The sequence below is a fragment of the Harpia harpyja genome, chromosome 16, assembly GCF_026419915.1.
Source record: "Harpia harpyja isolate bHarHar1 chromosome 16, bHarHar1 primary haplotype, whole genome shotgun sequence".
Taxonomy (NCBI): domain Eukaryota; kingdom Metazoa; phylum Chordata; class Aves; order Accipitriformes; family Accipitridae; genus Harpia; species Harpia harpyja.
Window position 1 is genome coordinate 21,487,556 of NC_068955.1, and position 26,190 is coordinate 21,513,745.

At 44.4% G+C, this 26,190-nt stretch overlaps 2 protein-coding genes and 1 long non-coding RNA gene across 10 annotated transcripts in view; 1 reads left to right on the forward strand and 2 right to left on the reverse strand.

Annotated features, from left to right (window-relative positions):
- Window positions 1-16,184, reverse strand: part of SBF2 (SET binding factor 2) — a 288,893-nt gene extending 272,709 nt beyond the window's left edge. For 4 of the 7 annotated variants that reach the window (XM_052810411.1, XM_052810407.1, XM_052810406.1 and 1 more), the window contains exon 1: window positions 15,957-16,184. In XM_052810411.1, coding sequence (XP_052666371.1) covers window positions 15,957-16,011 — 55 coding nt within the window. In that variant the 5' untranslated portion in view covers window positions 16,012-16,184. The remainder of the gene's footprint in view (window positions 1-15,956) is intronic. The other 3 variants (XM_052810408.1, XM_052810409.1, XM_052810410.1) reach the window with 3 other exon arrangements.
- A 1,366-nt stretch (window positions 16,185-17,550) lies between these two features.
- On the reverse strand, window positions 17,551-24,880 carry LOC128152316 (uncharacterized). Its single transcript, XR_008238613.1, has 4 exons — window positions 24,846-24,880; window positions 23,148-23,940; window positions 21,307-21,582; window positions 17,551-18,948 (listed from the first exon to the last, which is right to left on the reverse strand). It is a non-coding gene; the product is annotated as an uncharacterized LOC128152316 (long non-coding RNA).
- Window positions 22,510-25,645, forward strand: ADM (adrenomedullin). Of its 2 annotated transcripts, none has more exons than XM_052810427.1 (4): window positions 22,510-22,613; window positions 23,200-23,310; window positions 23,591-23,731; window positions 24,208-25,645. In XM_052810427.1, the coding sequence occupies exons 2-4, from the start codon at window positions 23,213-23,215 to the stop codon at window positions 24,515-24,517; spliced, it is 549 nt and encodes a 182-aa protein (XP_052666387.1). In that variant the 5' UTR covers window positions 22,510-22,613; window positions 23,200-23,212; the 3' UTR covers window positions 24,518-25,645. The 2 variants fall into 2 exon arrangements, with proteins under 2 accessions (XP_052666387.1, XP_052666388.1); XM_052810428.1 differs by having other exon boundaries at window positions 24,211-25,645.
- Window positions 25,646-26,190: the final 545 nt, after the last annotated feature.

Genomic DNA, 26,190 nt, shown 5'->3' on the forward strand with positions numbered 1-26,190 from the left:
ATGCATATGCCCTTAGTATTGTTTAAAACCAGACTACAAAGAAAAAAAAAAAACAGCACAAGTCATCTGTTCACTCAATCCTCACCATCAATTTTGTAGTGTACATATATTTTTGCACTGATAAAGGAAATTTTAAAGCATTTTTTTCTACTCAAAGTATAAGTATCAGCAATGCATAAAGGATGAAGGAGCAACTTTTCTTCTCTCTTTTTCCCAGAACTAGCCAGCTGCTAAGATTTGTTTCTTTGTGTTTTTTTTTAAGTCTGCATGCCATTGCTCACCTACAGGTGATGAGGAGTGACGAGTCATTTGGGAGTTTCCCACCCTGTGTATTTCCTGTGGTTCCAATAGGCTAAAACAATTAAATAATATTTTGATCTTACCAAAGCACGATTTTTAAATAACAGCTGTAAAAACGCACGTTAACAATAAAATTTCTGAGTGCATTCAATGTTTCCCTCATACAAAACATTTTCAGAACACAGATGATAAATGAAGCCTTACAAAGAAGAATGATTCACATATCCTGGTAGGCCAAATATTTTGTCTGGACTGACTATAGACTAAAAACACAGCAAAAACAAAGGGTTTCCAGTAAGTGTGAGCATATCTTATGGCCCATGTGTATTTAGCAAAAATTGGCTCCTTACCCACCTGCCAGAATGGCATTAATGTTCAGGCTGGTCACATCTACCAGCTAACCCTACACAAGTACATGCAAGCCAGTATGTAAAGCAATATAAGATGATCTCAAGAGTTTGGCCCTGAGTGCTTAGACAGGTTTTGCTCTGCATTCTGCAGTACTCCATAAGCAGGGGAGGGGGCGCGCAGCATGAGCAAGGCGCTGCAGTTATTGGCCTTCTGTCATGCCAGAATTTCAAAGAACTGGTGTGTCACCATTCAAACATCCCTGAGTTACCCACCGACAGCCCGACACAGCCTTACAGGAATGCTCTGCTGTCTAAAGACAAGACGACTTACCTGGAGCACGTTTTAGGAGAACAAACTGGAACAGAAATTGAGAATAATTTTCAGGTCAAAATAACAATAGCCCAGAACAATAAGATAAAGTAAATAGCCACAGAACGCAACTCCATCAATGCTTACTTGATTTAAACCAAAAGGAAACAAATACATGCTAGTGATCACGCTTACACAAGGGCAAATGCAAGCAGATTGCCACAGCAGTCAAAATCATCTCATGATGTCATCTCACTGAACTATTGCATGACAAACTTTGTTCTTCACAGCTGCTGAAAAGTTCCAAACAATATGTTTAGCTTCCGAATCAAGAACAAAAAGAATGGGTCTACTTCAAAAAGGCAATCAAAATTAACATTGTTTGAAATATCCACAAATGTCCACAAGTTAAACACTACTTGTTTGTGTTCTGGCTTTCAAAGGTTAACAGTTTATTTCATTCCCTCCTCCCCTAAGAATGCAGCTGCCAGAGTGACTTAAATTAAGTGGAGATCAACATAAAGAATGCAGTCCTTTATAAGAGATGCTGAAAAATAATGTTGTATCCAAATTTATTTTAAATCTACACACATGAACTCTGAAATATCAGAAATGTTACTGCGTATTTGTATTTCTTCTAATGCTAGTAGTCTTCACTAAAGCTGAGCTTTGTATAATGTGAATTATATTTTGTCCATGTAGCATAACACTATTTCAGCTGATCTCTAAGCATAGTTAAAGTACCACAAATGCTGTTAAATACTTACATGACTAAAACAAAAAAAACATTAACAAATAGAAAGGCCTAAAGTAAACATCAATTTGTGCTTTTAAACAATGAGTATGTTCTTTCAGTTTTTTAGATAATTCTTTTAAAACTATCATACAAGAATAAAGTATAATTCTCTGCTTACATGCTAAATCACCTATTTCCTTACTGCCATCTCCTGCCCCATAAATAAGCTACACTGCCAAGATTTTACACGTCAAAATGCATTTCCAGTGCATGCAGCATTAGCAATAAAAATAATAATTAAAAAGAAAATAATCCTCAATCCATACTTTGCAATTGTAAGAAACTAAAGGAACTGGTTGTTTGAAATTAGAGCATAATTGAAAAAAAGAGCTGCATCCATGTCCTAGCAAACAATGAAATGCCACTTGACTATGAGTCCATAATAAATTAATAGAATATAACCTCTCCCTTCTGAGGTTGTGGCAGGCCCAGAATATTAATTGGACCATATGATAATGTGTCTATTACAAAGGAAAGCAGATATTCTTCTAAGTGACAGTAAAAGTGAGAATGCTACTTTCAGATAGGTCTCCTACAGAAGCAAGGTTTATTTGATGAACTGCCTTTAACCCAAATAAATATTTTCCAGTGACCCTGATTTGAAAAAAGTTAGTATTCAAGACACCCTGTTGCTTGTCCAGTAGCAGCATTACTAGGGACATTCAAGACAAAAGACAAAAATATGCAGAAAGGTGTCACTAGTTCTGTCATTTATTAAATAATTCGCTAACTTGTTTCTCCAAGTACCCTGACTCTCAAAATATAGCCCTATTTAAATATACCACAAAGCACCTCAAATTTAATATGCCTAGGAACATCAATGGAAAATATTTTCTGCAAATTTACTCGCTACACACATTCAATCATATTTACAGCAACGTTAATTCTATCTCCCAGCTACGATACACGAGTCATTATGGGGTCCAATGCTCAGTTTTTGTTTTGGGGTGGTTTTTGTTTTGTTTTTGATTAAAGTCACCGCGGGCTGAAACACAAAACATAACCAAAGCTGTTCTTTTTATATATATATAAAAGCATATATAGACACACAAATATTTTATATATATACACACACATAAATTAATTAGTTTCAGAAAACGGAGATAATAAGCACACTAGACAACAAGATAAGAATTCAAAGTGATCTTGAAAGACTGGAAAAAGTTATGAAAAAATGTTAGAGTATGACTAAGAAGAACTGCAAAGCTGCAGTTAGGTCAGAACAGCTGATTGCACATATATGGGATGGTCAAATAGTTACCAGTTTAGTTAAGAGGGATGTAGAGGTTAAAGCAGACCACAAAGTGACCCTCAGTGTTGTGGTGTTGAAAAAATTAAATTAAAAAAAAAAAAAAAAAAATCAGAGTGTTGTCTACACATGGAACTGCCTGCAAAACCAGCAAGTAAGTCTCACTCTTAGTTTTGTTAAGATTTCATGTAAGTTACCACATCCAGTTTCACTTTACAGTTCAAGGAGGATAGTAATAAAAGGCTTAAAACTGTACCAAAAACCACTTGACTCAAACACTATGAAAACCCTTCTAAAAGTCAAAGTAACACTGGAATAGACTGACAAAGCAGGTTGTGAAAGTGCTGTTATTAATGGTTTTTAAGAATGAGTTAAACAAAGATTCACCCCGACCAGCAAAGGCTACAGCTAGTTGTGCCCTGGGGAAGAAGAATGGATCAGGTGATTCCCAGAGGTCCTGTCCAGTCTTTCTTAAGATTCAGGACTACAGAAACCAGGGCTGAACAGGACCTCTGGGATTCACCTGATCTGTTCTTGTCCCCTAGGCTGCAAATCCCAACATCACAATGTTTTCTGGTGGTTGGTTTGGGTTTTTTTTCCCACAATTCCACACTTGTTTATTTCTGAGTTTACTGTTGCCATTATCACCAGACATTAAGCTGATGTTTACAGAGAACTGTCCCAACAAATTCCAAGAACTTTTTCACTGAGTGACAATAGCTAAATTGGAGATCATTGTTGTGAATGTATGTTAGGACCATCGTTTCTCACCACTGCTTGTACTTTAGCTTGTATTTATCAAAACTGCATTTCATCCAAAATTTTAACATCTAGTCACTCAGTATCATGAGCTTTTTCTGGAGCCCTTCACCATAAGCTTTAGATTCAGCTATCCTGAATGATTTTAATTTTTTTTTAAATAATCTGCAAGTCTTATCCCCTAACTATTCCACCTCTCTTTTACCATATATTTACAAGTTGAACAAAAAAGTCTGCAAAATTAACTTTGGAAATCCATGCTACCAACTTTGCCTATGAATAGTGACCACTTGCTTATATCCTTTAATCTACTCATAACTCTTGAGACTCTTACCACTTAACCAGCAACAGCTTGGATTCTTTAAAAGCCCCAGATACGAAAATTTGCTGAAAATTAACGTTGACAAAAATCTTTGTCCACCTGCTGTAAAAACTGCAAGAAAGTATATGATGCTTTGTACAACTATATTAAGATTACTATAGTCCAAATCTCTTCTTGGTAACCACCAAATACATAAGAATAAAAAAGATTCAATCTCTTCATAAAACCATAAATCAAATAAATCTAATAAAACATAGAATTTATGTTTTACTCTCTGCAAATCTGTTTTCGAACTTTTAAGAAAGCAGAGTTAATATTAGGTAGGGAGTACATACCAGATTTAGACAGTAAGTAATTAGGGATTCCTACTGCTCAATGACTACTGTTCACTTCTAGACTTCATACGGGCATTTTTTTTTAAAGTTAGACACCTCTACAACAGTTTTTTCACAGAAGCCATATGCTCATCCTTTTGGGGTTGGGGGGGGTCAGGGGTTGAAGAATTTTGCAGAATAATAATTCTTGCTACAAGACCTGTGTAGTTTGACAGAAAACAGGAAAAAAAATCAGATAGCTGGATGATAAAGTTGATTATCAAACAGGAAGATGCATAACAGAAACTGATCAGAATATCTGATCAATTTTTGTATTCTGTTGAAATGTTTACCCTTGGGGGGTTTTTTTCAACCCAAAGAATGAGTAAAATTGGTCTTTATAAAGCAGGAACTGATTTTTAATTCAGAACTATATGCTGCAGTTCAAAAGCCTTCTGCTTCAGGATTTCAAAGTATATTAGCAGCCATGACCTAAGTTTTACAAGAAACCTGAAACAAGAAAAATTACTGATTTTTGGGGGGACAGAGAGAGGAAGGAGGAAAGAGGTTAGCAATGGAGACAATGCAACCCACAACCTTTATTATAACTTTAAGCACACTGGCCACAAATAAATAGAACACACACAACTGTAACAAAGGAAGATACGAGTTGCGCAGGTTTTATTTTTCAGCATCCTATCTTTAGCCATCACAACTTTGGGAAAGGGAACATCTCGAAGGTCACTTCCCTAAGACATAAAACCCTATGGGTCCAGTCCAAGTAAAGACCTTTTTTTATATTACTATTATTATTATTATTACTACTTTTATATAAATCTTACCTCTGGATTTTCTAACTTCAAATAATGGTAAGCATATTATAAAAAACCCCAACAAATTATGAAAACAATAGTCTCCTGAGTTAGGCCTCTCAAGTCATATCTCATTGTAATGAGAAACGATCCTCATTTTTGTTAGAATTAAGTATGGATGTAAATTGTTACCTTCTGTCGTCTACTAGGCTACCAACAAGAAGAGCAGCTATGACTATCAATGACACTATGTCTAGAGACTAGACCAGTGAAGCCACATGTTCTTGAACTGCAATTTTCTAAAAATGGGCCATTTACTAAAAAACTGGACCATATTTTCTTAAAAGAAACAAAAAAGAAAGAAAAAGAAACCCATAAGCAAACACATAAACAAACAAATTTTTTAAAGATGAAAAAACATCTCACAAGGTCAGAAAGGTAGAAAGTGTGTTTTCCGGATACTTTTCAAGACCACACTCTCACAAAAAATAAAATGCTTCACTGACAGACAGTCTTGCCTCTTCCAAAAAGATGCCATGTGGCAAAAGAGAACAAAATAATAAAAACTGCCTCCACAAGGATATTTTGTTGATTATGTATGATCTCATCTCTCTGCATAATAAACACTATAAACACAATATTTGGAAAACACAGTACTGAAACAACAACCTTACAAAAGTATCACTACTTGAATCAGCACTGTTTACTCAGTGGCAGACCTGGTATCATTATTTATGCAGATTAATCAAACAGGAAAAAGAATCTTTTGAAAGAAGAGTTTTGAATTCCAAATCACAAACATGTGGCTCTCTATGGTTTTGTTTTCTTTTCAGTTGCCTGTAACTGAAAAAACATGACACTTGCTTTGACTGTCCTGCTGAATTATAATGCCATCACAGCTGACACACCACAACTTTGACGCTCTAGTCCCAGTACAACCTATGGAGATGGTTTGGGATGTTCTAGTTCTTTTTGCCACTTCTCTGCCAGAAATGATCAACACCTTAGAGCTGGAAAAAGGGAACATGTGCCCCATGCCTAAATCACGTCAATACAAATCCAGGTGTCTCAGCTTAAAGCATATTTACTGGCAGCTTCAGTCAAAACCTCAGCTCATTAGTGGAACCAGCGCAGAACTGGCACAAGTATCTAAAATTGCTGAAGGGCAAATCTGAGACTTCCACAGGCATTATCTTAACTCACTTCAGTAAAGTGGACCAGAATTTGTTACTTATAATACACACGTAAGTTTTAGCCACTCTAAAGTATCTACAGAGGAAACATTTCTCTGCAGGACTTTGAACACTTAGAACTTGCATGAATTTCTGAACACAAACTCTAAACTCTGACTATTTATTACCACAGAAAACATCCTTTTATTCTGTTTATATGCCTTGTTATCTTATCTGTTTTGGAAATACTATTAAAAGCATCCATTCCAAACCTTGGGCTTTCTACCATTGCTGAAACTTGCTGATCATGAAACACACACTGATTAGTTTCCTATTTTGCAAAAGCAAGTAGCTCCTCAAATGCATAAAATAAGAATAATTCATTAATTATACTTCTAAGAAATGTGGGGTGAATCCCAAAGTCAAAGGCAATGCTCAGGCAGCAGCTCTTCCCTCCCTTACAGGGAATTCCGACTAGTTCCTCAGTTGCAGTCAGGCACAATCTATTGCTCAGGCTGAGGCCCCAGGCTAAGCTACTTTACAAAAAGCAAATCCTGCCTAAAAGCCCACCAGCAACCGCGTCAGTGCACTGGGAACCTCTAGAAGGACGCACCACTTTACCAAATGAGCGGTGACTTTCTGAACTGCACAAAAGCCATCTCCAGGGTTTATGAGTACTATTTCAAAGCTGGGAAAGAGGAGGATATCAAGGGCAAATCCAAACCCTTCTACTAGACACAGTGAATTCAATAACAATTTTCAATCAACCACATTAGCATCTGCTTCCAGCTATTACAGGATCAGTATTGAGAGCTGTGTCCATCACTAAACAAAAAACAGTGAAGAGGAAGAATTCTCACAAACTGAAGGTTCTAAGAACTCACAGCCTCAGACAGACTAGAAATCGATTAAATTACCAATATAATATGGGGGAAAATATGGTTTCAAATCTGTGTTTTAGGAAGGAAAAGTATAATCAATTTTCCTTTGAAATCTTAAGAAATTCTAAGTTCTTCAAAAATATGAAACCTACTTCGCTCTTCACAATAACCAATCAAGAAGAAAACTGAAATCCTCCTGTGACTTCTACTAGAATGATTTGTGTTAAACTTAAAAATAGCATATACTAACAATATAGAACAGTAACAGCTTAGTCATTGCACAAGCTTTGTAAAACTACTATATATTTTTCTGCGAAAAGAGACTAATGATGAAGAGCTCTGCAGAAACAAAGCATGTGGCTTTTTTTTAATGCAATTGCAATTTGCATTTTTATGAAAAGCAGCCCGTGTAATAGCATTAAAAACCACAGATTTCCTAATTTACTGTTATTTAAGAAGTACAGTATGCCCACTCAACACTATTTCAAGAATTAGAAGTCCATTACAGTTGTATTTATGACAAGATCACAACTTTGTCCTTTTCAAAAAGTCTTGAGTATGTTAGTCATACAGTCAGCTTATGCTTACTGCCACTTAGGAATTACATTTATAGTTCACAGAACAATAGTCACAAAAAAGGACGAGTGTCTGTATTTCTTTGTCCAAAGCACAAATACATGTTAAATGTGCAAATTTAAAATGTCAAAGAGTTTAACAATGCAGCAATCAAGCTAAAAGGTTTATTGTGCTACAGTTACAAGAAACTAAGAAGAAACAGGAATGTAATGCTTTTTGGAAGTGCAAATAGCTAACAGCTATAAGCATTACTAAGGGCACTCTAACCCCTTATGCTATAACTACTTTCAATTATTTCTTACTCAGCCAAACTAAATGTACCACCTTAAGTCTCAATGCCTAATATCTGTCTCTAGCTCAATTATTTCAGGAAACTTCATGCCAAATACTTTTTCTAAGAAATAAGACTGGGGAAAAGCACTTTTTTGCCTAAACTAAAATTCTAGCAAACATTCTTTTAGGCCCCAAATTTACAGTAGGGACTAAACCTGGCCTTTGTGTTTATGTAATGAATTGGTATTTATTTAAAGATGAAAACCACAAGAAATCAGACTGACTGGACAAGAGGACTTCATCTCAGAAAAACACAGAGTAGATAAAAATGGCTAAACAGAGATTAAGACAGAGAGAAGGGAGGGAAGAAGGGAGAAAGACGGAGAGACGCTAAGGTCAGAGATTCTTCTGGGGTAAAGCTAGAAAACCAAACTAGAAGACAGAAAGAATTTTAAAATACCAGAGTGTGTGAAACAGTAAGCAGGAAGAGTGGCCACTGTCTTACAGAGCAAGCATTCCCAAACCACATCGAAGCAATATACAGCCCACTACAGAGCCTGAAGGGGACGCTGCCAACTGACAACACTCAATACTCCTGGCATTAATACTTATGGCATCTGGCAAAAGTAGCTCAATGAAACCCATTTTCCAAAGCACTATTTTCCACAACTGAAGTCAAGATTCTAGAAAGAAGTTGTCATTCCTTTGCATTCACTAGTATCTGTCAAATCCTCTGCCAGAACATCTCATCTTCCTTCCAGTTACTACTCCATTAGACCCAACATACAAATCTACCATTTAAAAAGATGTTTCCAATCTTGCTGAAGACCTATCCAAGCATCAGATAATGAATTTTCTAGGTTTTGCATTTTTAAATCCTAGGAAACAACATACGAACTACATTAAAAGGACATTATTCCTAGCTTTCTCCCCCCCCGCCTCGAATTTCTGAGTGATTGATTTTGTAACCCCAGTAACACTCCTTTGTCTCTTTATCCATTGAGGTCTCCCAGGGTCCAATGTGGTTTTGTATGCAGCTGTCCCGAATTTGTATCCAGAATTATGATGATTTTTTATTTTCTGTATATTAGCATTCCTCTACTACAGCTACACAAAACCTGAGACTACTAACTGTCACCAACTACTAGTTTTAGCTGCAGTACTATGAGTCTGCTATCTATGCCCAGTTTAGTGGAAATTTTGTCATCAGTTACTTTGTTGTTACCCTGAGCACAGGACTACTAGAAAGCAAACAAAGAATTCAAACTGTGTTCAATGATTGCATTTTTTTCATATTATACAATTTGTAGAAGACTGAAAATTGAGAACTGTAAACATTAGACATGAAATCATGATGTATCTAGTCACTAACAGATAAGCAATAACAAGCATGTTCTTGGCTCAATGAGCAGGGATTTAGCTGCCAAATCCCAATCAACACTAATTGGATTGTCCTTGACTTCAGAATATACTGCTGACACCAAAGGAATAATTTATTTCAAGAAATACATATAACTGGAATACAATTCCCAAAACACCAAGCAGAAGAAAATTAATCTCATCAATAATGATAGTGTTATTGTTAGAAATATTTTTTTTCATTATATAAGCAAGGAGCCTGAAAATCTCATCTTACTGCAAAGGAAGAGAAAAAGAAGAGATGAATCAAAGAAGACTTCCTAATTACCAGTATATATTTGTAAGATACAACTTTCACTGACGTTTATCAAGGTTGAACAGTGAATCTACTGTTCCACATTTTAAAATGATTCCACAGTGACTGTGGTTTTCCTTTGTTTTTTTTTACTTTGTCAGTACCAGTAGCTGAGGAGGTAGTTGGCATTTTAAATTCATGTCAGTGAACTACCATAGCAGTATAATTATCTTCCTCAGTGTTATAAGACCATTATGTTTGTGACATTGGAGGAGTTAAATGTCATTCTCATTGCCCCCCACTGAAAAATACCCTTGCGGTTATAGAAGGCCAGCGCTTAAATAGTATTCAGGCTTGCGTAACAAACTGTTTTCCATGAACACACTGCAGGAAAAGTGTCTTTTTGTTAGATAATCCACAAAATTAATCCAGGACAGAAAACAGGAGAGAGTTTCTTTACTGCAATTTAGTCTTAAAATATACCCAAATATATGAAATGCTACTTCCCTCAACAGAATCTGTGTCCTCACATTTTAGGACAAATGAACATAGCTTACAGAAGAAACATTCAGCCTCCATGAATGTCTTGATTTAAACTGAAAGGCTGAAAAAAATGTGGTTTTATTACTGCTGTTATTATGACAGGAGACCAAGCAAGCAGAGAGTTTCAAATCCAAGTTTTTTAGAGATATTCATTAGCAGACGTTTGAGGGAAAGAAGAGTTATGCTGATCTGTATTGATTTTAAGATTTCTCCAAAATTATAGTGAATCCATAAATCAAAATAACAATAATTTTTTTCAGTCAATGTTATATATTAGAAGAAACTGCTTGAATACATTTTAGGAAGATACGCTACCAAAAAAATACTGGTGTTGCTGTTTTTTTTTCCTCCAAGCAGACTTTCAAGACAGCCTTATCTCACCACCAACAACAACCAAAAACAAAACCACAAAAACACATTCAATGGAAATATTCTCTTCTCATTCTGTTTCAGCATGGTATTGTGGAGACTGTTGGATTTGTAAACTAAACTGAGCAAGGACAAGGTTTCTAGAAAGAGGTAATTTCTTATACTAGAGCAACTAATTTGTTTGGAAAAGTTTTCAGGCACCCATGACCTTCTCCAGTCATAGCCAACTAGAGTATCTCTTACCAATACACAGTAACTTACATACCTGCATTCTGCTTCAGTTCTGATATTACACTTGACATTTCATTGAATTACAGCTGCAAGAATTCTTTGGCCACAAAAAGAAGGATTTAGGTTTTGTTGGGTTTTTTTTCCCCCTTTGAGATTTCCCTAGATTGCACTTGAATCAAATTAAGCCGCAGCACAGATAAAGCCACTGAAGTAACAGCTCAATTCCCTTATTTTTCTACTTTTTCTGTTTTACAGATTGCATACCAAGGCACTAAGAAATCATCCACTCCTTATACACACTAGCCCATAGGAGTGCCCAACTATGAATATACAACAAATACACCAAAAAATCCTCATTATATTATAAGCTATTTACCCCCCAAAATGAAAAGAATATTCTTCACAGGCAAAATCTGCCCACAGAAAAAATAAAAGAATCAGACAACTGCATTTAGGAACTTTTCCCACTCTATCATCAATCACTTGTCTAGTTTCAAAATCCACCAAGATGTGAAGCTATGTTAGACAAGAAAGGCTTCCCTGAAAAGAAACTGATAAAAATCAGAACAGAAACAACCACAACAGAGCCTACACATGTTATATCAGCATTTATCAGTTATGACAACAGCCAAATAAAACCGCTATACTGTTGCAAGCCTTCTGTCATACACATTGCAACTGCACACACAAGCAAGAACAAAAAACATCAGTCTGCCTTATTACAGCGAACAAGTCTCATTACAGAAAACATTTCGCTCCATCTCGCCAAGTTTTCAGATTTAACTGCTGGTACATAACAGCATCCTATAGGAAAGCCATTATGGGTGTATGGGAAAATTAATCAAATTCAGTATTTAGTTCTCTCTTCTTTAACCTTACCTTTCAGTTGCTGAGCTAAGACAGACACAAAACATTCTCTTCTACCTTTTTCAAGTACCACCATATGTAAATTCCAGGGATAAATTTATGATTATGGCTTATACCAGCAAAACCAAAACAAAACCAAACAAAAAGGTATTTTCTCATGCCCTTCTGTGATCTTTGCAAACATCTGTGTTCTTCCTAAATACCATCCACATTCCATTATGCAAACATATTAAATGGGAATTTTCAGTGAAACACATCAAACACACTTCAAAATGCATGGAAAAAGAAAAGAGATATACAGTAAGGTCTTCTGGGATTTTCTCTAGCTTTTAACCAGAGTGCCTACATTTTCTAGCACCTTTGTTCCCTTCAGAGACTTCTGTAAATGCCTTTTTGAGCAAGTTACATAATAGCTTTATATTGTGCTGATACGTTGGGAGAAAAATGTGGTTATCTACCTTAGTAAAGGTTCAGCTGAATGCAAAATAAACACGGTAAAGCAATCAACCTTGGTGTATCACTGAGATCCTTCACATTTCCACTGTTAGAACAAAACCAAGGGGTTTTATTAAATCTGGAGGTTTTATTAAATCTGGTTTCTCCAACTCTGTCAAGACACTGAATATGAACTTCCAATAGAAGCTACTGCTATTGCAGTTCTTTGTAGCGGTTCAGAATGAGTTTTTAAAATACACAACAACAATCAAAACTATGATATATTTAAGCTTACTTTTATGGTGAAAGATATAGACTAAGTAATTTTTAAGCGGGAATACAGTCAACTGTACCTGAAGTATGTAAAAAGCTAGGTGAATCTGATCATCCTTTACAAAACAAAGACTTCTCCTTAACTTCCTATGTGCCTGAAAGTCTACTGACACTTCAGTTGTCAACAGCAAAGCTCGTTCTCCACTCAGGGTGAATCTCTGTGCATCTTGCCAAGTACAAATAAACTGCCTATTCAAAGGCACCCATTACTTCCCTCGGAGCATGTAGGAGATTAAGGCACCTGACTAACATCTTTGTGCCCAAGGTTCTAGGACCATTTAAGCCAATATAAATTCAGTCTGCAGTGATCTGTCTTCCTGCATGCTCCTGCTCCTCCTTTATGCTGATACTGGCATTCATCTGACACCCTGGTCAGCCAACTCTGAAAAATAAGCAGAAAAGTAACCCAGAAAAAATAAAGTGACACAGGCAAAATACTGAGCAAGAAAGGTCTTTTTGAGAGGTCAGCATCCTAAAGCAAGCTGAAAATTAAAGGAAGATTTAACACAACTAGGATGACAGCACTAGGACTGCAGTAACATCAATTTACATAGGCCTAAACTGAAACAGGAAGGAACTTTAAAATGTTTGATGCCCAAAGAATACTCTCTCTGATTTGAGGACAATAAAAACGTACACCTCCCCTTAAGACTATGTTGGATAAAAACTTGTAGCACCAACAGCAAAGTTTTTCTGCAACAAAAAAAAATCTAGAAATCTGCTCCTAAATTGCACAAGTGCACAGACACAGCATTTTAGATATTTATAGTGAATGTTTCTGAATAAAGCTAAATAATCCGCACGGGAAAGCAATACCTTTACCACATTTTCAGTTTATTGCAGATATTAGCACATGTAAATAAATCCATATAACCCATGTGAAGTCAGAGCAGATGATGGCTGCTATAGAGAGATAGCAGAGGCAGTAGCGCTTTTCTGGGAGAACAGTCATTACTATAAACATCCTTCCTTATTAACCGCAAGTGCACATTATCCAAACTGCTGCTGACGTATAGGTTGGGGAAGAGGGGGAAGGTTACAGGATTTTTGTTTGCTTGTTTACACAAAGATATTCCACAGATTATTCCTTCAAAAAGCACTACAAAAATGTAATTACACTCAACATTAAAACCAAAGACAGTAAAACCAAGCCAGAACATTGTTGAAGGTGAAAAGAAAGAAAAAAAAAAAAACAACCCAACCCCCAAAAAAACATACTTCAAAATTTAAAAGCTTCACAGGTAATAAGTCTATAATCCTAGAAATGTTTGCCCCTGCTTTTTCATATAGAAGGAAGTATAATAAATGCATCAAGAAACTGCGACTTTTACAAGAAAAAGAAAGGTCAGTACTCCATGTATTATGGGATTGCATGTGGGGGTAAAGGAATTTGGAAAACAATGCATGCCTAGTCTTCAATAGAATGTTGTTCCTTCAAGCATTTTTAGTATGAAGCATTAAAGTAGCAATGAGTAATTTAAATAATGAAGTCTAAATAGTTACTTTCTGGGCATGACCTTTTCAAATTAAGGTTCTGGTTCTGGAGTTATTTCTCAATCTGCTCAATTTCATCCATGCAAGCAATTCTACTAAACTTAATGAGACAATTTATGTACAGGAAGTTAAACACATACTTAAACACTACAGATGAAGACATTTTACAAACATAAAGCTTTCCAATGTATTCTGTAATTTTACTTCACATAGTGGCTATGTCAGATTGATCATACCCTTTAAAAAGGCAGCCTACTTGCTTTCTCTTCTCCTTAAAAGCACCCCTAGATTTTCCGGATGCTTCTTTGTTTTGATTTGGGCTCTCTACTACTGTTGGGGAAAATGTTCCAAACAAGAGAGAGGCAAAAGGGGAGGTCTTTATTTTTAACATAAAGGACTCTCCATTTTACATGTCTCATAATTTTGCCACTACAATTAGGACAAGACTATTTCCAAATGGGGTGGGAGGAGAACTACTCTGTAATTAATGGAACAATAATACCAGTATAGTAACATCCAGGAGACCCTTAGCAGAATTTTGTAAGCCACTGCATCTTTAAACACATAATGATTTCTCTGACAATTGTATTTCTTTAAAAAAAATAAGGATCTACTCTAAGAGTTTATTAGCTACACTTTTAGAATGAAGAAATACAGATTACATGCAATTGCTACTTCAAAGAATTACTTAGAGTAACAAACTTGAGCGGTGTTTGGTTTATGCATAGTCAAATAAATTAGGGGACATTCAACTGTTTAAAATAATATTTATTAACAACATACATTCAAAGGATTGTTCTGAAATACCCAGCGCAAACACATACAAAATGAGAATCACTTCGTTTTCGAATCTGTTTATATACTGATTTAAGGTCTCTTCAGCAACAAATGTGGTATTGTAACAGAAAGTTACATAATAGAAACCGCTCTGTCTTTATCCGCAAAACGATAGCAGATAACACCACTTTCCTTTCACCCGAGCCGACAGATCGTCTAAGAAAAGCAGCCATTCCTGAAGAGCCTACCGAGTGCCACAGCGCTTCCCCAGGTGTTAGGTGCGGCACCTTTTCAACAGGCGATAAGCTGTAAGCCCCCAGTCAAAACGGGCAAAAAGCCCCACTGCCTTCCGAGACCCCTCAGCCTTTGTTTTCCCTTCAGGCCGCGGGTGTACGTGCCTCAGCTAACAGCACAAAGGTGGGAGAACGGCAGCCAGCACCGCCGTCCTCTGCAGAGGCGGCTCGGGACACGGGCACGCACAACCCCCCCGCAGCACCCAGCCGGCCTCCGCTGCCTGCCCGGCGGGAGCGGCCGCTTGGGCACCGGCTGCCGGTCGGGGCGGGGGGCCGGTGCTGTGCCCGTCCGTGGGCGACGTTTGTAGCTGCCCCCGCTTTCTCGAAGGAACCGCTAACCGTTTCCAACGGCCGGGGCGGTGGGGCGAGGCCGGGGGGTAATCCCCGGCCGGCTGCCGCCCGCCCGGCGTCGCGCCATGTCCCCGCTCCCCGCGGGGCCGGGGCCGGGTTAGCGGAGCTGCCAGGTGGGCTGAGGCCGCGAGACGGAGGCGAGACGGAGGCGAGGCCGTCCCCCCCCCCCGGCCGGAGGTGCCGGGGCCCGGCCGGCCGGCCGCCGGGCGGTAGAGGAGCCCCTCCGCTCTCCCGCCGGCCCGCTCCGCCTCAGGAAAAGGGGATTAACCCTTCCCTCGCCCCCCGCTGCGCCCCTTCGCGGGGGTGAGGCCGGCCAGGCTGCCCTCAGCCGCCCTCCTCCCCACGACCGGACACGCGCCCCGTATGCGCGGCAGTCTCCTCCTCCTCCTCCTGCGGCCCGACCGGAGGCGGGAGGGGGCCGGGGCCGGGCAGGAACGAGGGGAGGGGGGAAGAGGCCAGCCACGGCGGGGCAGCCCTGCGCGCAGCCACACCTACCTGTCTTCTCGTGGTCATAGCCCACCACGATGAAATAGTCGGCCAGCCTGGCCATGGCTGAGAGGAGCCCGCCTCGGGCCTCACCACCCCTGCTGCGGCGGCGGCGGCAGCTCCCGGGAGGCTCAGCATCCTCCCCTCCGCGCCCGCTGCAAGAGAAGCGGCACCACCTCAGCCATGTTGGAGGCGCGGGCGCCTTGTGCGCCTGCGCGCCGCCGAGACCGCCGCGCCGTGACCCCGTCGGGCTGGGCGTGGGCTGAGGGCTCGCCGGCGGCAGGCGGCTGAGGCGGCGCGGCCCCGCTCCGCTCCGCTGCGCTGCCCCGGGCCGCCGGCTGTCCTCGGGGGTCGGCAGGGCAAACGCTATCGCCTCGGTTCGCAGCCCACCGCGAGCGGGGAGGTCCGTCCCCCCGCCCGGGCCCTCCCCGCCCGCGGTGGGCTTTGTCTCCTCGCAGCCTCCTTGTGAAGTACCCACCCGCGAGGCAGGGGGCCCAGAACACTTCCTCCCTTAAAAAAAAAAAACAAACCGCGGCAGGTCCGGCCGATCTGCGCGCTCCGGGAAACGCTGGTGCCTGAGCGGAACTAGACCCCAACGCCCTCCGCAGGGACCTCTCCTGAGAGGAGCTGCCGGGGAAAGGCATCGCCCCCGCGCTTAGGCTGTACGAAAATAAAACCCGGCGGCGAACTAACGCCATCTCCCCGATGGCTCAGCCTCGGCAATCGAGACTCACACGTTTCCAGGATGTTTCCTGTTTACGTTTTGGCCGGGATGTGCGGAACATGCCGCCGGGTGGGGGGGGGAAGTCGGCCCGCGCGGCTGCCGCGGCGCTAACGGCCCCAACGGCTGCGCGCTAACGGCCCCAACGGCGCGGCTCGGCTGGGCTCTGCGGCGGTGTCCGCCGCCCGCCTGACAGGCAGCCCCGGCCCTCCTTCACACCAGCAGCCGCGACCCCTGACGCTGTCCCCAGCGGGCGCGGCAGCGGCGCCCTGAGGAGGTTGCCCTGCCCTGCCCTGCCCTGCCCTGCGGGGCGCGGCGCGGCTGCCCGATCCTGCCGGCTGCCGCGTCCTCCTGCCCGCTCTGGCCCACGTAGGTGCCCCTTTCCACGCGGGTCGCAGCGCTCGGGGCTGGGAGCCTGGCGGTGCCGTTGGCTGCTAACGGGGGAGACGGCCGGCAGCGCCTCGACGTAACCCTCCTGGCCTCCGACGTGCTGGTCTGGGCACACGCGGGGGCTGCCAGGGCGCTTGCTCCTCAGGTAGCGGGGAGATTTCGTGTTGCTATTTATAACGTACAGATGAGGCCGACACCTTTCAGACTCCCACCCTCGAAACCCCGGTGGGCTTGCCAGCGATCGCAGAGATGCCGGTGATAAACAGGGTGTCTGACACTACAGCGCTTGGTTAACTGGCCAAAACATTCTGATAAACTTCTATGTACGTCCTGTTTGACAGCACAGAGAGAACAAACAACGCAGAGGACATCAGTTGCACTACAGTGAGGAGCTGGAGCAGCCATGGGTACTGGGCTGCATATGGAAATGCAGCAAATTCACTGGATTTGCTCCTGATGATCCACCATCACAAGGGATGCAGCAGTCAGTCATTAGCAGTTTCACAGAGACATTCTTATTTCAAACATGCAATTCTTACACCTCCTTCTTAGCTGGGACACCAATGCAGTGTCTTGCTGGTAACCCAGAGGCAAATTGGTCGGGAAGCTTCGACAATCAATTACAGTGTTCTCACTTGTGCCTTCTCAGCAGAGGGCAGCGGTGGAAATCTCCTTGGAGTAATCAACTTTGTGGGTTAACTGTTTCAAAGTAGATGCCACGTAGAAAGACCTAAACTTAAAATAATTGCTTGTTAACTTTAGGAGTAAAGAAAAACGTGTAATATATACATTGAAAAGATTGAATATACTCTCTGAGAGAGATGCACTCTGTGGGGTCAGTCACCTCCTATATGAGGTAGGAGCTAGAAGAAGGAACACCTTCCTTAAGTTATGCATAGGCATTTTGGTTCGTGATCCTGTAGACTTTAATGACTGAAACCCACAAAGCTGTTTTCAAAACACTGAGCTTTTTGATTAAAAGCATTTCTGAAGTAGAAACAAAGGGACGCAAATCTTAATGAAGCCACACATTACCCCTGTGAGGTGGACAAGGATAAAGCTCATCGCCATAACTTCTGGAGGGGGACGCTGCAGCTGTTCAACAGCACAAAGCCAGGACATGCAACAGTTTACAAAAGATAATGCAAGGGATAATGTTCTATACAGCTAAACCTGGAGGGACAGTTTAGAGACACGATGAAACAACCTAATTTGGAGTTGAAATGGGACCTTAGAGTTATCTTATCTGCACTCATAAAAAGGTTCAATATGCAATAACAAATCTCAATAGTTAAGTCTCATTGCTCTTTTAAGCCAGCACGTCTAGCAGGAGAGTATCACATAACACTTTTCCCAGGGCACTAACAAATGCTAGATCAAAAGGAAGATGTTACTTATTGATTCCCCAAAACTACTGGCGCCCATTTTACAGCCTTGCTCCTTCTTCCATCTTGACCAATATAGCCAAAGCTTGGTTTGTTTCTAAAGCATGTCATAAGAAGTGGCACATCTTAAGTACTCATGTAACAGTTCATCTGGGTTTGAAGAGAGCTGTGTACCGGCATGGACAGCAAAAGGAGTCAGTCATCCGTAATTACTTCCTTAACTTCCCTTACGTATAGAACAATCTTACGTTCTTATAGGACAAACGAGGAAGTGGAGCAGATTGTTTGCTCACCTGAAGTCTAATGCAAAGTAAACTGAACTTTCATCCAGACCATCAAAAGTGTAATTCCCTCTGTTGCAGCAGAGTAGCCTGGCTCCTCATGGGAGATGAAGGGGCTCATAGAGCAGTGGCTCTGGGAGGACACCAAGTCCTAGGTCTCCAGAAGGACCCAGTAAGCAGCCATATATTTATCCCGGGGGAAGAACTGTGGGGCTGCAGCCCCTCTGGGAGACCGAAAGCACACAAGGGACAATGTTGCCACACTCAGACTGTGCACTTACTACCAAAAAGGTGTGAAGGTTCTCAATACCTTCTACAGTCAACTCCTCCTTGAGGAAATATAAAGGTCACACTCTGCCTGCACTCCCTTATTCCAGTGTCACCCCACCCCATGCCAGAACAGGGAAGCAGCTATGACCCCAACCAGGTTTTCTCCTACCAATATGCATCCCGCCCTCATTTAGGAAGCTTAGTTTGGTGTACTCAAACCTATCAGATGTAAGGCTCACTGAAAGCACCTCCAGTGGGACTACCAGAAATGGGATCGCTCCTTGTCACTGTGCCCTTGGCACAGACAAAGCTGGCTGAGTGCATGCACTAACAGCAAGGCTTTTCTGTGTGGAGCTTGACTGAGGTTTTACATTCTTCTGTTAGTATCATCACCTTTCTGCTGATTTCATATAGCCTGAAATATAATCAAGTATATTCATATTCGCGGCATACGAATTCAGTAAAATTTGTTTAAACCCCAAATGAAACATGCAAAGGCACTTCCACTGGCTTCAAACAACAATTCTCTTGCATAATCAGCACAGCCTAGTTGCTTCAAACTGATTCCTCATTCATGCCTACACATTTTAGACCTTTGCTTTTGGAGTAAAACTCAGCCTGAATAAACCCCTGTACAAGTAGCAACTAATCTTCACAACCTCCCTGCCAGAGCAGATACATATTGTAAAGTCTTTTGTACATATGGCAACACGGAGAGGTTGAATGACACACCCAAGAAAATCAGTAAACAAGTACAAGAGCTGGATGTTCTTCCAGGCCAACTTCCTGACAATGGATGAGGCAGCATCCAGAGGAGACCCTACACTTCAGAGGAGAGCTCAGTCTTGCCGAGCTGCGTGGCATTGCCTCAGAATAATAGTTTGTGAATAATATTTCGATGGAACATTCTGTGTAGCTTTTTTCAAAATGGAAATAACTCACTATTTACGAAATAATTTTTTTAAAGTGGCCACTGTTACCTCATAGTACAAATTCAGTGACTATTGCTCATTTCCAAACCGCACGGGAATGCAAGTGCTTGGGAAGAACAAAATGAGCATCTGAACAAAGAACATGATGTTTTGTGTTAGATTTGAATCAGCCTTACCTGCTGAAGCCCTTTCACAAATCACATCAGCAACAAGCTGATCATTTATGTGCCAAAGTTTGCCACCTCATGAGTTTGAACGAGCTAATTTTGTATCACTAAAATGACTGTTGTAGTCAGTATGGAACTCACATGTGAGTTGTGTTACTACTATTGTTGTTATTCCCAAACCAACATAGGATTCTTTCTGCATTGTTTGCCTAAGAGTATACAAAATAACACTTCCCGTTTAGCCAAGGATTTTAATGAGGGATTTTCCAGCATTTGGGGAAGAGTGTGATATTTTTACTGGAACAGGAGGCTTAATTTGAATCAAAACAACGCTCATCACACAAAATCCTGCCTTTCGTTCGGAACGGATTCAGTTTCAACTTCTGCTGATTAAGGAAACACTTGAACTCGCTCGAGCCTGAGCTGCCTCGTGAGGTCTCTAAAATCCAGTCGTCGTGGTCTGATGCAGTTGTGCAGCTCTGGTCACGATACAGCCCCGTTCCAGACCACCTATCTTCCCACTTCCTCCTCTCCGAGTTTACACCCCGGGCCTCTCGCCCGGTGCGCTCCTGCTCCGCAGCACGGTCCGCGGGGCGGGCAGCGGCACCGCGGTTCGGCGGAGCTGCCCGAGCCGGCGGGCGGAAGGGACGAGGGGCAGCCCGGGGCTGGCCGGCTCCGGCCGCGCCCCGCGCCTGGGGCGGCCGCCGCGCTGCCCCGATGGCTCCGGCCGCCCGCGGAGCCGCCACCGCCGCCGCATCCCGCCCCGCGCTCTGGCCGGGCAGGTGCGGCGGAGGAGGGGATCCGGGCTCGCCCCGGCGCCCAGCTCACGGCCGGGGAAACCGTCTCGCCCCGCGGGAGCCGCGCCGGGGACTCGGGGAAGGCAGGCGGGCCGGCTGGAGGATGCGACGGGCGAGAGCTAGAGCCGGTGCTGACCCTCCCTGCCGGCGGGTGCCGGCGGAGAGCGTGTGAGGGACGGCGGGGCGGCAGCCGGATGGCGAGGCGGCTCCCGGGCCAGCCTGCCCCCGTACAGGTAAGATGCCGGAGACAGAAGCCTCCAGATGCCTGGACGCTGCTGGCGAGGCAGGGAGGGAGGGAGCACCTTAGACCGAGTCAGCGCCGCACGGGAAAGTTTCCGTCATCCCCTTGCACATACCTCTCCAGGGTGTTGTTATATACCGCGGTTATCTAGAAAGGCAGAGTCACGAGTACATACATACTCACCAGATTTTTTAAACACTTTGCTTGGGGCAAGATGTTAGAGAAACATCTCGCACACGCCAGTTCATTCCCTCCTCCAGAGTAGCCCTCGCCGGGAAGGGGACCCTGACGCCCCAGAGCTCAGGTCTCCTGGGGCATTTTCCCCGGTTCTGCTGAATTTGCATTGCGACACGTAGGTAGAGAAACAGTCCATCTGGTGCTGGCTTCCAGCACCCCCTGCGAAGCCGGACCTCTGCATTTCTGAAGCGCCACGGAGCAAAGATGTTAAAGACTGTAAAAAAAAAAAAACAAACCAAAGGTGGGCAGACTAAGGTTTTGCTGCTGGCCAGCCGGAAGAACGGTGTTAGAGACCTTGATCCTGCCTTGATCCTAGTTTAGCTTTATAACCAGGGAAGTAAGCGCGCTCACGTGTATAAAGGTTTGCAGACTGGGGATAAAATGACGCATGGCAAGTCTTCGCCAACGTCCATAACCCCAAGCATTCCAGTGACCCTGTGTTTGGCCCAAAGCAATCCCGCTTCCTTTGTTCAAAGGTACAGAAGTGCGCCCTAACCCTCACCTTCCAAAATCATTTGAATTGTGATTTATTTGAACCGGTCAAGTAAATCAAATACATTTTATTAGATAAAAAATGCACCCAAGTTGAGTCATAAATATTAATGATGCCTGATTTGTCACCTCCTTACTTGTGTAAAGAAGGCTGGCATTCATTACAGTTTACTCATCATAATTCATATTGTCCAAATATGGGTTTATGTTAGGAACTTTGGTATCTGATGGATTTGCACAGATTTTGAAGTTGGTTGAGTCTAGTTCCCACTCCCCTGCTTCCACCCATCTGAAGTGAAGATGCCTAGAATGAGAAATTGTGCTACAGACCATGTAAACATAATTATATATCGGCAGTTAAAAAGTCTGTCCCCAGTAAAACAGACTGAGGGGCTTATCAGATTTTGCAAGTTATGCCATGACTCGGAATCCAGACCTAAAAGCTGTCGTTATAATTAACAAAACACCAAGGGGGTTATTTAAAATAATTTTCAACAATCCTCTTATTTTTACCCTACTATGGGTCACCCCTAACCCACGCTAGAATGATGAATTGCTTGGGCCCCCCCCCCAATGGCTCAGCCAAGGGTCCACCCACGGGAGCTCACGCTCTATAAAAGGGAGGGGTAGAGCGCAGCTCGGCAGTGGTTACTTCAGACACACAAAGAAGGAGTTCTCCCTCCTCAGGAAACCCTGCAAGTTCGGATCGCTACTACAAGAACATTTGTCTCAGTGGATTATCCTCACTGTCAGGTAAGAACTATTTTTTTTTCCTCCCTCAACAACAACAACAACAAAAGATGCAGGGGAGGTGGAGAGGAAGTAAAAATCTACTAAATCTGGACTGTTTTGAAGAGCTTGGAGTTACGCTGCAGAGTCTTCCACTGGCTCTTGGCATCAGCTGCAGTTTACAACATAAGACCCAGAACTAGCTGGTTCTGCGTGTGAAGTGGGAAGACGAGCTATCAGGGGATAAACTTCCAGGCAGCAAAACACTTGCTGGTGTTTGGAAACGATGCGTCTGATAGCCAGCTCGCTCTAATATCATGGGTTTGCTAAATCCTAGTGCAAACCGCTGGGGGTATTCTGGAAATCCTGCTGGTTTTCAGCCGCCTCTGCAAGTAAAACTCGACAAACGTAAACTTTGGAGGCTCTGTTATTTACTCTGTGATAAGTTGCTGAGCAAATATTAGCTTCTGGTTCATATCGCACTCAAAGTCCCCGGTAGCCTGGGGGCTCTCCGAGGGAAGCTCTCTGGAATCACCAGAAATGAAGGACAGACCTTACCTGACTTTTATTAGCAACCATGCTTACAGTTCTTCTCTTTTCCCTCCACCAGGAGCCCAGCCAGAATGAAACTAGTTCACGTAGCCCTGCTCTGTCTCGGCTCCGTGACTTTCTTCGGGGTGGATGCTGCAAGGGTGGACGTAGCGACAGAGTTCAAAAGAAAGTGAGTATCGGAGCGCACCCTCCTGCCAGCGCCCAGCCCCGCTTGTGGAGCTGCGGAGCCTCCGCGCCCCCGCGCCGGGCTCCGGCCGTGATCAGAGGGACCGGATTCCCTGCGGGAATTGCACAGCTCCTTAAAGGCCTCGTGCCCTTTCAGGAAACATTAAAAAAAAAAAAAAATCTCGGCGCTGGCAAAGATTATCGCCCCTCGAATCTATTTGGTTTGGCTCCCGCCCCGCAGGCTTGCGCTAACAGGCTGTCCTCTTCCCTTGCGCTTCTTTCAGATGGACGAAATGGGCACTGAGCCGAGCCAAGAGGGACGTGAAGCCTTCGGGCGCGCTCCGAGGGCTGGGGGCAGCCGCCGACGTGCAGCCTCTCATACGGACCCAGGACGTGAAGGAGGATCCCCGAGTCTCGCATCCCAGGTAAATCCCAGCCGCTTCTGGGCTCGGGCACTTGTTCGAGGCAGTGGGAAGTTGCAGGGTCCCCTCGTTTCCGGGTGTTTAGGCTTCTCGCTGTAGATCCCCCCAAGCGCCGGAGGCAGGTCCTGCCCGGGCTGCACATCGCGCTGAAAGCAGCCTCCCACCTCCCTTTCCCCGCGCTCTTCAGCTGGCGGGAGATAGCAGCGCCTTTACTGTGAAAGTCAAATATAAATAGTAACTCGAGCTCTGGATACATAGATAAAGTAACAGCCGTAAACCGGCGGGGCCCCTCCTCCTATCGGCAGCAAGCTCTGCTCTGCGACCAGATCGCCCCTCTCCCGCCGCTCGGCGGAGGGAAGAGCCGGGGGGTGGTGGTGGTGGCGGGGGGGAGTTCTGCACCGGGGGGGGCCTCCCTGCGCCCTCCTCCGCGGCCCCACGGCGCTTTTCTCATGCCCGCTCTCTCTCTTCCTGCCTCGCAGCAGCCGGGAGGATGCTCACATCCGCGTCAAGCGCTACCGCCAGAGCATTAACAGCTTCCCCCACTTCCAAGCCATCCGCACGGGGTGCCGCTTCGGGACGTGCACGGTGCAGAAGCTGGCGCACCAGATCTACCAGCTGACCGACAAGGATAAGGACGACGCCGCCCCCGCCAGCAAGATCAGCCCCCAGGGCTACGGCCGCAGGCGGCGCTCCCTGCCCGAGGGCCGCAGCCCGGGGCGCTCCCCCCAGGCCGAGCGGCGCCCCCGGACGCGGTGGGCGCAGCCCCTCGCCCCCGTCCTCGGTGTCTGAGCGCCGCGCTACCCGGCCGAGGCCGTCTCGGATGGATGGACTGAGGCGCGGACGCTCCGGAGGTCCGCCGCCGCTCGGCAGCCGCCGCCAGGATTCGTGGGAGAGCGCCTGTCCGGGCGGGACCCCGGCGCGCCCTCCCCGGGCCGGGAGCGGCGGGCCGCGCCGCCGGGGCCCGGCAGGGCGAGGGGCGCCCGCGCCCGCGGCCCGGGTCCGCGGCCCGGCGCAGGGAAGCTGTGAAGGCCGGCGTCCCGCTGGGGACGCGCAGGGGCTGCTCCCCCCCCCCCCCCGCCCGCCCGCCGCAGCGGCGCGGCGGTCACTGACTCTTTACCCTCCCCGGGCGAGGCACCGCCGGCCCCCGCGCCCGCCGCCGCCTGGGACTGGAAGGCGCCCGGCCCGCGGCCGCCAGAGGCGCCGCTGCCCCGCCGGCCGCCATGTCGCCCCCTGCCCCGCCGCTGCACCCGGGGGGGGGGGGCCGGGCCTTCCTTGCCGGCGGGCTGCGCCTAGAGCTGCCCCGGCGCCGTCTGCCCCGAGGAGGGGTTGCTGAGGGGAGCTCCGCGGCCCGGGGGGACCCGCCGGCGGGCGCCGGCTGCTGCGCGGCACCCCCGGGCCCGGGGGCCGCGGCCCCGGCCTCGCCCTCCGCCCCCAAGTGTCGGAGGGTGCGCGTTCAGCCCCCGGCGAGGACGGGTCGCCCACATCTGCTCTACCCTCTGCGTTATCTACACCCGGCAGGGAATCGGACACTCACTAGTCCCTGCGGGGACTGCGATATACTTGAACGTCACAGAGAGGAAAAGTGCAATTGTACGTGGTTTTTGTTAATTGTAAGTGCGGTGTGTGTGGATCATGAGATACGTATCGATATTTAAGATTATCCTGTGTCATGTCCTGTTCGTATCTTTTTTTTGGAAAATATATTTTATTTTTATACGGTTTATATATATATATATTGCATAAGGGCATTTTAAAACATTGTATACCCTCTATTTTTCATATCGTGAATGTCAAACGTTAAACTCTTTTTCCATACCTTTTTTTATCTTGCATTCCAGACTGGTGAAAGATGTAGAGAATGTATCAGCTGTTCTCCATGGGTAATATGTGAAATAAAATAAACACTATTACATAAAACAGTTCTGTTATGTTGTCTTTAGTAGGGGCAGGTGGTCAAGATGAATGATTTCTTACTGTGTTCAGTCCTAGCATGGCAGGTCTGCAACTAAAACTCTTCAGTCACAGACTTTTGTTAGCAGCCACCTTATCTAGTCAACTCAAATAAACTCAAAAGCAAGCATGCATCTTAAAATCCCAGGGCAGGTCTGCTGAGAAGGCTTTAAGGCCTTTTCTACCCACATGTTCCAGCCAGGGCTGAAACGTGTCACAGCTTGGATTGATCGTGCAAGTTTATTTTTTGCCCTAATTAATCAGAGAAACAACTGCACACTTCAACATTGCACAACAAAGTAACAGATTTATTGAGGGAGCACGTTCCAAAAACGGTCATGGCAGCTTCCAAGGTTATTTATGTTGAAGGATTTCCTGGGCCACAGTTCAGGTTAAAGTTAAACGGTGACCAGTTCAGTGCAGGCAGAACATCTTGGATAAAAGCTTAGCATTGGGGATTTTGTTGTTTTGTTCTTTTTTTTCCTCTTTTTTTTTTTAAAAAAAACAAATTC